This window comes from Pseudochaenichthys georgianus, chromosome 3 (genome assembly GCF_902827115.2).
Source record: "Pseudochaenichthys georgianus chromosome 3, fPseGeo1.2, whole genome shotgun sequence".
Taxonomy (NCBI): domain Eukaryota; kingdom Metazoa; phylum Chordata; class Actinopteri; order Perciformes; family Channichthyidae; genus Pseudochaenichthys; species Pseudochaenichthys georgianus.
Genome location: NC_047505.1, coordinates 38,075,086 through 38,087,778, shown reverse-complemented (window position 1 = coordinate 38,087,778; position 12,693 = coordinate 38,075,086). Strand labels below are relative to the sequence as shown.

The following is a 12,693-nucleotide window of genomic DNA, read 5'->3' as shown; positions in this document are numbered from 1 at the left end:
TTTTGTGTGAAAAACTGGAACAAAGAAATCTCATTTTATAAATGTATCATATTTCCCGATAATGTTCGAAAAATAATCTTGTATTTTCAATTTTCAAATGTAGTGATATCAACGATCAATTCATGAACATTTTATTTAATGCACTCAATTTGTGATTTGGTTATATATTTCACAGAATTTCTATCTTCAATAAAACTTGCAATTCTGTTGCAATTTTGAAAAAGCAAATGTGTGCAAGTCACTCTTTTAGTCTTTACTTAAATGTTTAAATGTGTTTCATTACTTATCATTCATTTTAAATATGAGCTTTATTAGCACCGCAGTGCACTATCTAGCAGTGAAATTCTTTATCTCTTTGATTGCTCAATAAGGGGGGAAAACATGTCCTTTACATCAGTGATGCATCAGAGCAACATTCAGTTAAATAACACTCAAAGCGTCAGACTTTTTGTATTAAAACTGTATTTACATAAAGAACAGGGAAGCATTAAACCAAACCCAGGGGTTTTTGCTCTCTCGGTGAACACAATATATTCAAACAAATGTCAAAAACTCTGGAATACATTTACAGTGCCATCGTAGACAAAGATGCATTTACAGACGTCCTCCACAGATTCTGTATATACAAGTGAAAACCCTTTTTAAAAACCTATGAAATAACTTGAAATATTGAGTCAAAGTGAACAGGTTATCAAGAGCTACAGGGACTTTTTTTTTTTAAACCGTTGATGCAAAATACAATGAATCCGCCATCAACAGGCAGCTGTAACAAATGTGTCATGCTGAGTACCTCCACAAAAAGCAACATGTTCACCTTTCTTTCACAAGCTGGCACTTTCACATCATTTAAAAGTAAGACAACAAATTAATGGTATTCACATTATTCTGCTCAATCCTCACACAGTTGTGGTTACTTTTTCACACTATACCCCCTACCATTTCTTAATTATCTGATATATTTCCAACAGGATTTTTCTAAGGGAATAACATCTCAAGCTAGACATTTCTATACATGTCCGATATATTTCTTAAAAACAATTGTCTGACTGTTGACACACGTTTCTCTGTCCAGAAAAAGGCATTAAAACATTTTAGTATTAATTATTTTGATGGGAAGACAGAATTCAAATTGTATGACTAAATCCCCAGAAACAACTTGAGCATCTGCCACTGAGTGAGTTTCACAATCAGTTGTCATCTGACAATTTAGTCCTTTTTCTCGACCAAGCAAACCATAAATAATCTTAACTGTCCTTAAAAAGGTGAGCCACAATCATCAACGTTAATGATGTTAAGAATGACAATACTTTATTATATGGCTTTTAGGGCAACAAAGAAGACTTTAATTATTGTATTTTTCTATTAAAAAAATACTAAAATACTCAACATCCTTTTAGGAAATGGTATTTTAACAAAAGATCTATTTATATTTTCGTTGTTGGATTGGACTTTGCTTAACACATGAACCATGAATGGTGGAAAATACCAGCAGCAAAGCACCATTTTCATATTTTTCTATATTAAAGAAAACAATGCCAAGGACTGACTGATGGACTCTTAATGAAATACCTAGCTATACATGTGAATGGTGTTCGTTGTAGAGGTTCATTCTGATTTGGTTGGTTGTTCCCTCGTCTCATGCTCAGGGAGCTGCTCACTTTCTTTCAGGCTCTCAGAGTTACACACTGACTCTGATGTACAGGAAGACGATACAGCGGGCAGCAACAAGTGTCCTTCAGAGGAACCTTCAACCACACTGATTTCTGTGGAAGCCTTTTCGCCATCACCTGCTGGTACAATCGGCTCTGGTCTATCCACAGTGGCGAAAGACAGACTTTCAACCACTTTCAAGTCCATTTCCTTTGGTGTTAAAACAGGCACCGTCGTCAAGAGATAGAACGTTTTTGCTGGCTGCCTCAAAAAGAGATGGCTGCAGGAAAGGAAGAGGACATAATTTTAAAAGCATCCTTTAGATTTACATGCAGCAATATGCTATCGTCACTTTTTAAGCAAAACACACTGCTAACAAAACGTATGAAACAGCGGTAGTGAAAATGTGTTAGCAAGCACTCTATCATTATTAAAACCAAAGAGGTTACAATGATGTAAAGGGCTGTAACCAACACATATTTCCATTATCGTTTAATCTGTCAAAGCACAGGTGATGTCTTTAAGGGTCTTTTTTTGACAGTCCAAAACCCAAAGATATCCACCTTAAGACACATTATTAAACTGAGAAAAGCAGGAAATATACATTTTTGAGAGGCTAAAAACAGCATATTCTGCCATTTTTGCTCAAAAAAAAAAAAATCTTAAACAATTATAGTAATAGTTGGTGAATATATTCTTCTGTTTATTGACTTTGGAACCTCTTTGTGTTGTTGAAGAAATGTGTCTTTATACCAATAATGGACTGGCTATTAGTCCAACAAGCACCACTGCCTGCTGGAAATATTGTTTCAAATTAAACAATTTATTGGCTGTATAAAAACAAGTTTTTTTAAATCACAGATAAAAAGCAGAAGAGTTTCATACGGTTAGTGAAAAGACAGGGAGCAATGTTGTAAAACAAAGCACTTCTAGTTCTGGACTTTCCCTTCAATCAGACCACACAACATGTGATTTACACAGCAGATTTGTAGCAAAAGCAGAAGAAAAACATGCAATTTTATTCCAGCGGCTTTTAGATTTTTAGTAAATGTTAATTGGTCTTCAACATTTGTTGTGTTATGATTTATAGATAATCAAACGACAAGATGTAAAGTGGGTAGTAGTTTCTACTCACACTCGACCTTTGGCTTTGATATCTGCTGGGGTAAAAACAAAGGACAACCTTTCAAGAAACATGTCACACTAAACACGAGCCATGAGTCAGGCGTTATAGGTGAAAAGAAAACGTACCCTTTTCCTGAATGACTTTGCATATGTGATTTGGTTTGTCAGTTAAATGTCTGGTCATCAGGTCACCGCCTGTTGCGTCCACGAGGAGGTCGCAGTTCAGACAGACCAGGGTTATTCTGGAGAATAAACAAACCGTATGTGATGTTTAATTTCAAACAGAAAACACTCTGTATTTAATGTTGAATGCAGAACAGACTTTATGAAGCGTACTTACTTTGAAGCCGATGAAGCCTTCTTGTGATTCATTTTCAAGAATCTGTTTTTGGTTATGGTACTATGAAATCTAACAAAGAGGAAAGACAAATATGTTAAACGATTAATCAGATAAAAACACTGTGTTAAACATAAGGTAACGTTTTTCTCTCACCTTATCATATGATTCCCAATGGCGACTTTGCAACTCGTCCGATATTTGCACGCACCGCAATTTGAAATCATTGGGAAATGAGAAAAGAAGTGGTCCACTTGTGTGTTGCACTCGATGCACGTGAATTGTCCTCCATCAACTCTGAAATGTGGGCATTAAAAAAAAGAGAGAACAAAACACAAATATATTCAAGCATGGACGAGACAGACAATTACTAGAATAGCTGTTAGGATGTCACAGTTGGTTTATGAAGCAGATGAACAAAGAAATGTACTTTGTTATTTATGAGAGGTCTGCAGGTTCTCTAAATTCTTCAGCTACATCTTTTATCTTGTGATCTTATGGGTCATTATGTGACTTAAGATGGCATATTGTTTTTGATTACTGAGCGCAATTAGCCAAATATCCCACTCATTAGTTTAAGGAAAAGGAATAATCGCTATACTCTATATTATTTTTAGCCAGCCTAATGATAACAGTCAGGAAAATTAATTTAAAAATGCCATTAGCTCCTTTGTGTATTCCTATGCTTTAATAACACCTATTAATCTGCTTCCACCCTGTCATGAATGACCAGGAGGTGGGGCCCTAAATTAGTGTTCTTAATCTTAATGATTAAGATGGACATGCTAAAGATTACAATTTTATTGGGAAGTAATTGTAGTGCTAAAACGTTCTCATGTTTAAATTGTTGCTAATATAGGGGTGTCATAATAAAATAATTAAAAAGTTGATATCATGTTAAAGGTACACACATTATAAGACCCTGTCTCTAACTCCCTGCACTCTTATTTTGAGAGAAATATATCTGACAAAAGACAAAACACACTATCCACAAAAAATAGATTCAACCGATAGCATTTTTATCATTATTGAGATTATATTTATTTAAATTCTCAATTGAGATAAAATCAATATCATAAATGATTTAAGCCACGCTAATCATGCGGTCAATATAAATGTTTTTCAGTCTGTTGAAGCAAAGAATCCTGTTACAGATGTCGTTCTTGCCGTCATGTCTCTGCCTGCTGTGTGTGAAGTTCACCTGATGTTCCTGAGCGACAGATTGTGTTTGTTGGACTGGAGATCTTTCTTCTTGCTCGTCTTGGCTTTTCCTGCAGAGACGTTTGACTTGGACTTGGATCCACTGACAGGAGGCTTGGTTTTTGGGTTGAAACTTTCTGGGGTGATAACAAGGCTGGATGGATCAGTGGAGCTGTTCAGCGTTGGAGCCTTTCCTGTGAGGGACGCTCGGATGGTCACCTGGAAGAAAAACACAATGCACATTCAAATTCAATTGTATAATTTTAAGAATAGTAAACAGATCTTAAATACATGTTGTAGAGTCACACCTTGGTTCCTGGAGGAAGACCTTCCAGAGCTTTGGGTTTTTTAAAGGTTTTGTGGACGTTATTCTTGTGATCCAGTTTCTCCCTGTATGTGAGGAAATTCAGTCTGCATTTTCCACAGCGGTGGATCTTTTTTCTCTGAAAAATAAAGAAAGTAAAGAAAAACACGATTAAGCGGTGCGACTACAGGCTAATTGCTGAGATTTTTCATTTGGAATCACTTGAAGAATATTGGGAGTAAGAAATTAACTTCTTTGTTATTAATAGAGTAGAAATGAATTTAGTTTGGTTCCAAATCTTCCATATTCATTGCTCCTCTAGGTGAAGAGAAACAGGTTTTCCTGCCTTTTATTTATTACGTTACGGTGTAAGGCAGACAACCAAATCAATCCAACCTAGGAGATGAAGCCAATACAAACCAAGAGCGACTTCCAACTCCTGCAAAAATACTTTTACAATCTTATGAATCTTTGAACTATTCATATCTTAGACTGCACTGTAACTTTTATCCACATATTTTTTCTTTTAATGTTTATTTTATTAGCTTTTCTTTTTAATGACTGATTTTAAATTCCATTTTCTTAATGTCTTTTTTTGTAAAGCACTTTGAATTGCCTTGTGTTGAAAAGTGCTATATAAATAAACTTGCCTTGCCATAAGAATTCGCAATAAACACATTGCTGTCTCAGCTATAACTCAATCTGTATTTCAAAATGATACTTTGGATAGGCTTTACACGTTTTTTAACAAGGAGTGTCCCACCTGATGTTTCATGTAGTGTTGCATGTATAGAGGACCACTTCTAAGAACTTTGAGACAGAAAGGACAGAGCAGGTCTTTGGTGTTATCATGGACACTTCGGAAATGTGTCTCCACGTCTGAGAAGAAAGACGACCTGTAATCGCAGACCTGTGAAGGAGTAAAGCATAGTGTGAATATCAGTGAATACTCTAACATTCAACTTAAAATCACATCCCGGTAATAAAGTGACATACGTTGCAGATGTAAGGCATTTCCCCGGGCTTGTGGTTGTCCTTCATGTGTTCCAGGAGAACCTGCTCCGACTCAAACGCCAGCTCACATATCTTGCAATTTGCTAGAAAAAATTAAAGGAAAGAAAAAGAACATTACAAATGGCTACATTTGAGCAGATTGATCACATTAAGCTGTATATATATTTATGTCATACTGGAGGATTCGATGGAGCTGTGAGCGCTCTCGATGTGGCACTGCAGCTGGAACGGAGTCATGTACTGCCGGTAGCAATGCTGGCAGGTGGTGTAGCTTTCCCAGCTCTCACTGTTCTGCTTCTCCAGCTCCAAGTGGTGCTTCATGTGGTTCATGAACCTGAGAGATAGGGTAAACACACATTGAGTATTAAAGGTCCCCTATTATACTGTTTTTCATCAATATATTATAAGTTTCAGTTATATACAAAGATGTCTCTGAAGTGTTTGGCTCGAAATACCAAACAGATCATGCATTGTAGCATCCCATAATCCCCTCTGTTTCAAAAGTGCTGATTCTCTGTCTGTTACTTTAGATGAAAACAAGGAGCCACTCCCCACGCCCCCCGGAGAGATATTTGGTTAAAAATAACACTATGGTGCGCTAGGAGGAGATTCAGGTGATAAGTGGGGGGAGTGGGGTAGGGGGTTACCTTGGTTGGTGATTGGCTAATGGTTACACAAGCCAAAACATCGGTATGACATCATAAAGTGGCCAAATTCTGATCAGCTCATTTTCAGAGAGGTTTTTAAATAAATGGATCAGGACAAAAAGTGAGAGAATCTTTTTTCCTGAAACTTTCAGAATCTCTTCACACAGAGGGGACACATGGTTATGTATAAAAAGACATGAAAAAGTGGATTTTGCATAATAGATGACCTTTGAAACCACATTTTAAGAAGCAACCCGTAAATGATCAGCCTGCTTGTCTCTGTAGTTATTTTCATCAATATGTTATGATATCAGATGCAAACACCTTCCCTGTAAATGTGAGAATTCATCAAATTCTATAGCGGTTTAATTTACAGGAAAAATGTGTCTTTTAAAAACAGTAAACTAAATATCTTATAGTTGTAGACAGGACAATACATTTGAAGACGACAACCTGGGCTTTTGGAAACACTGATTGAAATTTTGTTGGGAGAAAAAAATATATAATTGAGGAAATAATCGATAATTAATTGTTAATGAATATTTAAAAGTACCGGTAATTGTCAGTTGCAGCTCTAAAGTAATTGACATAACATATTTGAGGCTATTCATTGACAAATAATGGTTTAATATAATATGTATAATTATATATTATTTGTCGATTTAATAAAAAGAATGTACATTGGCCTCTCTCAATTCGCAATAGCCATTTAGTCAATATTTATTTTTTCCTACAAATATGTCACAATTGCTCTTCATTCAACCAATTGTGACATTATTGCACGCACACACACAACAACAACCACTTAATCAACAAATGCAGGAGATTTGCATCGATTTAATGTATATTGTTAAAATACAAATTAGGTCCTTTTAAACAAAACCATTAATATTCATGCCCCGTTTATCTGCAGTTCCATGTCCCAGAGGCTTTAAATAAATATGACATACTCTTTTCACCTCACTTTACAAGCATGTTTAATGGCTGTTATAATTTCAGCAATTACACAAAGACTTCAGTTTGGCCTAATGATGCAGCGCTCCCTCCTCAGCTCCCTGCCACTGCTGCCCTGTCGAGGCGAGGCCCATTTCTCAGCCTGCAGATTCTGCTGCCTCAGCTCCCCTAATAGAGACTTTTATGTGGATGAACTATGACCTCAGCTTTGAGAGTGTGGTTGCAGTACAAATGTGGTTGTCCATTAAAAGCGGCTTACAGAGGCTTTTTTTCCAATGTTCTGAAGCAAAGTTATTTAATCAACGAGGCAGTTCCTACACACCTAAACTAGCAGTCATTTTTCATCTTTAGGCCCATGGGGGAAAATGCTCTGATACTGTCATCCATCTGAGAGGAGAAGTGCAGCGAAGATATCCAGATTTCATTATGGGCTCAAGACAAATCTCTTTTCACCAAGTTCTTTAAAACTTAAGTCCCAATCTGCTTTTGAGAGCATATCAACTACTGAATGTGGTTATTGAAAAGAGGGTGAAAACTAAACTCACATCAGTAGTTCAGCTGTGTTAAACAAAAAACAACATTAAATCATACAAATCCACCTGCATCACCACAACAACGCAGTGATTGATCTTTCAGTGATGCATTAAACCATAAACAACAAACATACAACGCTGCACCACGCCCTTGCTGATTATTTAGCACAGACAAACCAAAACATATTTATTTATGGAATATTACGCTGTTATTTTACTGAAAGAAAGAAAACAAACATGATCATACCTGATATTGTTCTTGAGAACTTTTGAACAGCTCTGGCACTTGAAAGTGGTGTTGGGTTTCTGCGCATCCTTCTTCATCATATTTCCGTCAGATCTACCGTAGTAGAAATCGGAAACCAGCATGATGCGCTTGTTTGCACCGATGTGCACGGCTGATTCGGCTGAAGCTTCTAACACGGCACAGCAGCTCTGAAATAACAATGTGTTTTACATGAATACGACAGCTTTGGGGTCTGATTTGTATTTAAAAACACTTCAATGACTCATCCAACGTTTTACTTAATAATACTACTGATGTCTAAATGTTTGTTATGTTAACAACAACAAAAACTGAAATGAGGGTGGGAAAATAGACTAGGCAAAAATAAATAAAAGTGTGATGTAATTATTGGTAAATAACAAAAAATCATGTTGAGGGGATTTTGTTTATCAATCACATCCAATCTTTGAGTCAAGTTAGAAAAATAAACCACTAGGAAACATAAATAGTTGTAATAATAAGAAACATTTTTCTTTTCTAACATTCAATTTTAACCTGGGGTCATAATCAATCTGTATAATAAGCCGTTCATCGTTTTTCAGTGGATACTTTACTAACACATTCTCATTGACATGGTTCCACAAGATTTTAACTCACCAGCAGGTGAAACGTCAGGGCCTCCTGTGAGAGGAATTCTTCTCGACACTTTGGGCACGGTTTCTTTAATACCCCATTTTTCACTGACCCTACAAAAAACAATTTACATGTCATTGCTGAATCTAATAACCCCCACAAAGAACAAAAAAACGTAAAGGGTGTGTCTACAGTAATGACATTACAAATCTGTATAGAAACGTACCCAATTCAAACTTGGCTTTTTTGGGTACGCTGTCTTTTTGCTGTGGTGGTAGCACTCGCTTGACTAAAATTTGATCTGGAAGCAATCCTAAAACAAATACATTAACATTTTAGTTATTGTCAGCCGATTGATCTGCAAGTATGATAAAGCATGGTTATTTGTTACATCAGAAGAAAACATACCTCTGTTATTGTCATTGTAAAGGGCATTTGCTGGCACAGAAAAGGTCTTTAGAGGTTGTGGGTTGGACCAGTTGAGTTGCAGCTGTTGAGGCTGTGCAGAGTAAACAGCAGGACTCTGAACGTTGGATAAAGTCACAACATTGTTGCTGATTTGTTGCACCTGAGGTCTGTGGACAGCACCGGGCATTACGGTGGCGGTGGTGATCTGCTGGAAAAGATGCTGCTGACCAGCTGGAAGACAAAACAGACGAACTCTCCTGATACGCTCGGTATCGCCAGCTTAAACATAGAAATGCCTTTAATGAGGCGTTACTATTACAGTCTCAGAATAAAATCACTGGTCATTATGGGAAGACAAGTTACTCCTGAGTTGTATATTTCACTTTGTATTTACCTGGTACTATTGTAAATGAGGTCCCAGGAGGGTACTGGCTCCCAAGAGAGGCAATAAAGTCACTGCTGTTTGCTAGATGCGGAGAAGTGACAATAAAGCCCTGAAACAAAAAACAAAACAAATCCCCACTTAACAGGTGTTTTTGCTTATTGGATCGCAAATATTATTTTAATACCAACAATACCTGGTTATTGACCATAAGAGGCTGCGGGGTCAATGTTGTCAGATTGGGTGCTGTAGTATTCACGGCATTTCCAGCCACACTCAACGGCAGCATTATGGGGGAGGGGCCACTGGCCGGCAGAGGAGCAGGAGGCTTGACTTCCTGTTTCCCTGCACGGTTACTCTGAGGAGGTGGAGGGTTGGGTCTACCCTGCTTCTGGTTATTAGCTGCAATAACAAACAAAAGAGCCAAAATAAGTAAATAATAAAAGTGGATGCAAGTAATGCTTCACATAAATATGTTTAAAATGTTCTATGACATACAGAGCACTCCAACGAAGATGGGCTCATCGTCATCATCATCGTCTATCAAGTGAACTTCAGGAGCTTGTTTCTGCCACGGCTCCAGCTCCTCCTCCACACACTCCATAAAAAGTTCAGACATTGTGGAGCTGTAAGAGGAAAAAAACGACATATTTAGTCAACTTGAGCTATACTATATATTATCAAACATTTTGACAAATAAGGCAAACCAATGACCCAATATATTTTACAGACAGCTTTTATTCAGGGGCATTTTAAGTCAAAACTTGGGTACAAATATTGGGATAACTATTTGATATACTTGTAGCATATGATAAATATAAAGATACAAACAATACCTAAAAAACATTTTTTTTAAAAAGGCCCCTTAGGAACAAATAAAACCACTAGTTTTACAAAGCCATTAAGTTAGCATTGATGTTCACAAATTTAATTTAATTTGGTTAAGATGGTGCCAAAAACAGCCTGGGTGCAGCTGAACGCTTTATAACGAGATGGAAAAACCTGGTAATAATTCTCAAATGTTATGGGATCTATACATTTATTAATATGAGAGGCACAGTCTTCTTCAACATTTAATTATTTTTTAAGCAAATGGCAGGGAGACGATACATTTTTTAATTGTCACACCTGGAAAAAGCTCAGGTGCCAGTAATAAAATTAACAATGTCTGATTTAAATAAAGCTGCTTTTACCTACTATGACGGATCATAATGTCTGCAGTAGAAAGTAAACCCTTTAGTCTTGGGCAGACACCTTTACTGAATACATTTGCAAAAGTCAATATGACACGGGCAGCAATATGAATTGTGGTTATTCTGACTAGATCATAATAAGAGCTTATTTTTTAACAAAACGTTCTAATTGCTTTTCAATATGAAATAAAATATTGCTGTGTAGACATTGCTGTATAAACAAATACACTATAAAAACAAACGCTCTTATTACTTTTTTATCATTATTTGTTTCAGTTTGACAGGTAAAACAACAGCTTTTTTCTTGTCAAATAAAGTACAATTTGATTAAATAAAACCAAAAACGGTAACATATGCTGGTTTATTTTTTTAGCTAACATTATTCTCCTTACAACAAAATCCTAAATGTATTATACGATTTGTTTTAATTAGTTAGAAATGTCAATAATATCCTGCTTCAAACGTCTGAACAGTCACCACATAAAGCTTTTTTTAGCATAAATAAAAGTGATGTTAGCGGAGCTGGCTCAGATTGAACTGCTCTGTTGTTGTTAGCCTCTTTTCTTTACAGCAGCTAGGTAGCTAATGCTAACTAGCTAACGTGTATGATTTCCACTGCTCCTGGTGATCCTGCTGCAGTCTGCGATGGGGTTAATTAATTATGCCTTGTTTAAGTAATGATGTGCAGGACTTCATCACACATCATCTTAAATTGATCTTATCCTAGCATTGAGTTGTCGATCAGCTCACCAAACATTAGCTAGCTAGGATCCGTTAGCATGCTCACATTCACTGGGATGTCGGGACAAAGACCGCCCTCAGAGTTTGCGTTTCAGCCTACCTCTCTCACCCTGGCCTCTGGCTCTCAGCGCAGACCCGGGTCTAGATACAAGCTTCAGCACCAGCCGTGGGTCTGAGGGGGATATGTGTATCAGACAGTGAGGGTTTACTGGACATCACACAGAGGGGAAGGGACAAGTATCGCCTCTCCAAAGACACCGGAAATGCTCGGACTGTGTGGACCAATCAGATTGCCGGCCGCCTTTCTCCTCATCACTTCCTCTGTGTCAGCCTATACAGTATGTTGTAATGTATGTACTAGTGGTGTAAAGTGACTAAGTAGTTTATACTTTTTTTAAGTAAAATCTATTTTAGTAGGGAGCATGGTCAGGATGAAGACAGTGAACCAGTTAGAGAACCTGTCTCATCTCCTTCACAGACTCCCCTGACTCCATGTGGTGAACATGCTGCCAGACTTTGCTTTGATGTGCCACAAGATTCAACTTTAAGTATGGTAAAGCACGGCAAAGAGAAAGGTACAGAGAAGGTCTGTGAGTTGGGTTGATCTGACTGCATCTGGTTAGTTGATGTTGCATATCATTCAGGACTGTGGACATAGGCGGCGCGTGAGGCTCAGGTTTGGGAAGGCTAAATCACTTTTTTTTTACCTGACGCTGTCCGCCTCCGGCGTCTGAGATCAACTCAGTGAAAGCACCGCCTGCTGAAAAATCAGAGCTCAGTGTGCGGAGTTTAAATCTATCAAGTCATATTACAGGATAAAGGAAATACAGTTTAAACTGCTGTATGCAGAGAAGACGCCGACGTGTCGCACTTATCATTCATATCACATTCAATCAGATCATCGATCATATAATATCATAGCCTATATTATCTCCTTATCTGAGTCAGCTGAGCCGTATCTGGCCGTGCAACACTCACAGTGTCACATACTGTATGCAGAAGTATTATTTTAAGCAACACATTATTGACGAAACACTCAACTCAAATGTAATTAAAGTCAGATCCACTCGTGTCTTAGATGGGGCAGTGATATCATAACACTGTTACGCTTTCAAACACTCGGTAGTTTATTTATTTGTTAACCAGTTGTTCTGTATTCACCTTGCAGGTGGCTTGTATCCTGGATTATTATGTTTAAGTCATGGATGACTAATATTAGACAAATATTAACTTTAAAGTTCATATTTGTCTAATATTAGTTTACTTTTCATTAATGAAGTATGACGCTGCGCTGTCAGTACACTTGTCCCTGTTTGTGATTGGTCAAATGTTGCTAACCCCACCCC

The 12,693-nt window shown here is 37.2% G+C and overlaps 1 protein-coding gene across 3 annotated transcripts; it reads right to left on the bottom strand.

Annotated features, from left to right (window-relative positions):
- Nucleotides 1-426: 426 nt before the first annotated feature.
- znf280d (zinc finger protein 280D) lies at nt 427-11,643 on the bottom strand. Of its 3 annotated transcripts, none has more exons than XM_034111991.1 (18): nt 11,394-11,643; nt 9,912-10,039; nt 9,610-9,815; nt 9,426-9,525; nt 9,032-9,262; nt 8,850-8,936; nt 8,648-8,736; nt 8,012-8,199; nt 5,807-5,964; nt 5,613-5,713; nt 5,380-5,526; nt 4,621-4,755; nt 4,314-4,531; nt 3,269-3,409; nt 3,116-3,184; nt 2,902-3,017; nt 2,786-2,810; nt 427-1,930 (listed from the first exon to the last, which is right to left on the bottom strand). In XM_034111991.1, the coding sequence occupies exons 2-18, from the start codon at nt 10,030-10,032 to the stop codon at nt 1,606-1,608; spliced, it is 2,457 nt and encodes an 818-aa protein (XP_033967882.1). In that variant the 5' UTR covers nt 10,033-10,039; nt 11,394-11,643; the 3' UTR covers nt 427-1,605. The 3 variants fall into 3 exon arrangements, with proteins under 3 accessions (XP_033967882.1, XP_033967875.1, XP_033967888.1); XM_034111984.1 differs by having other exon boundaries at nt 11,448-11,643; XM_034111997.2 differs by having other exon boundaries at nt 428-1,930; nt 2,786-2,807; nt 11,448-11,643.
- Nucleotides 11,644-12,693: the final 1,050 nt, after the last annotated feature.

Coding starts and splice junctions, on each gene's coding strand:
- znf280d (XM_034111991.1), bottom strand. CDS start 10,032: ATGTCTGAACTTTTTATGGAGTGTGTGGAGGAGGAGCTGGAGCCGTGG. Junction 5,965..8,011: donor GTTCTCAAGAACAATATCAG/GTATGATCATGT, acceptor CCTATCTCTCAG/GTTCATGAACCACATGAAGC. Junction 4,756..5,379: donor AACACTACATGAAACATCAG/GTGGGACACTCC, acceptor TTTATTTTTCAG/AGAAAAAAGATCCACCGCTG.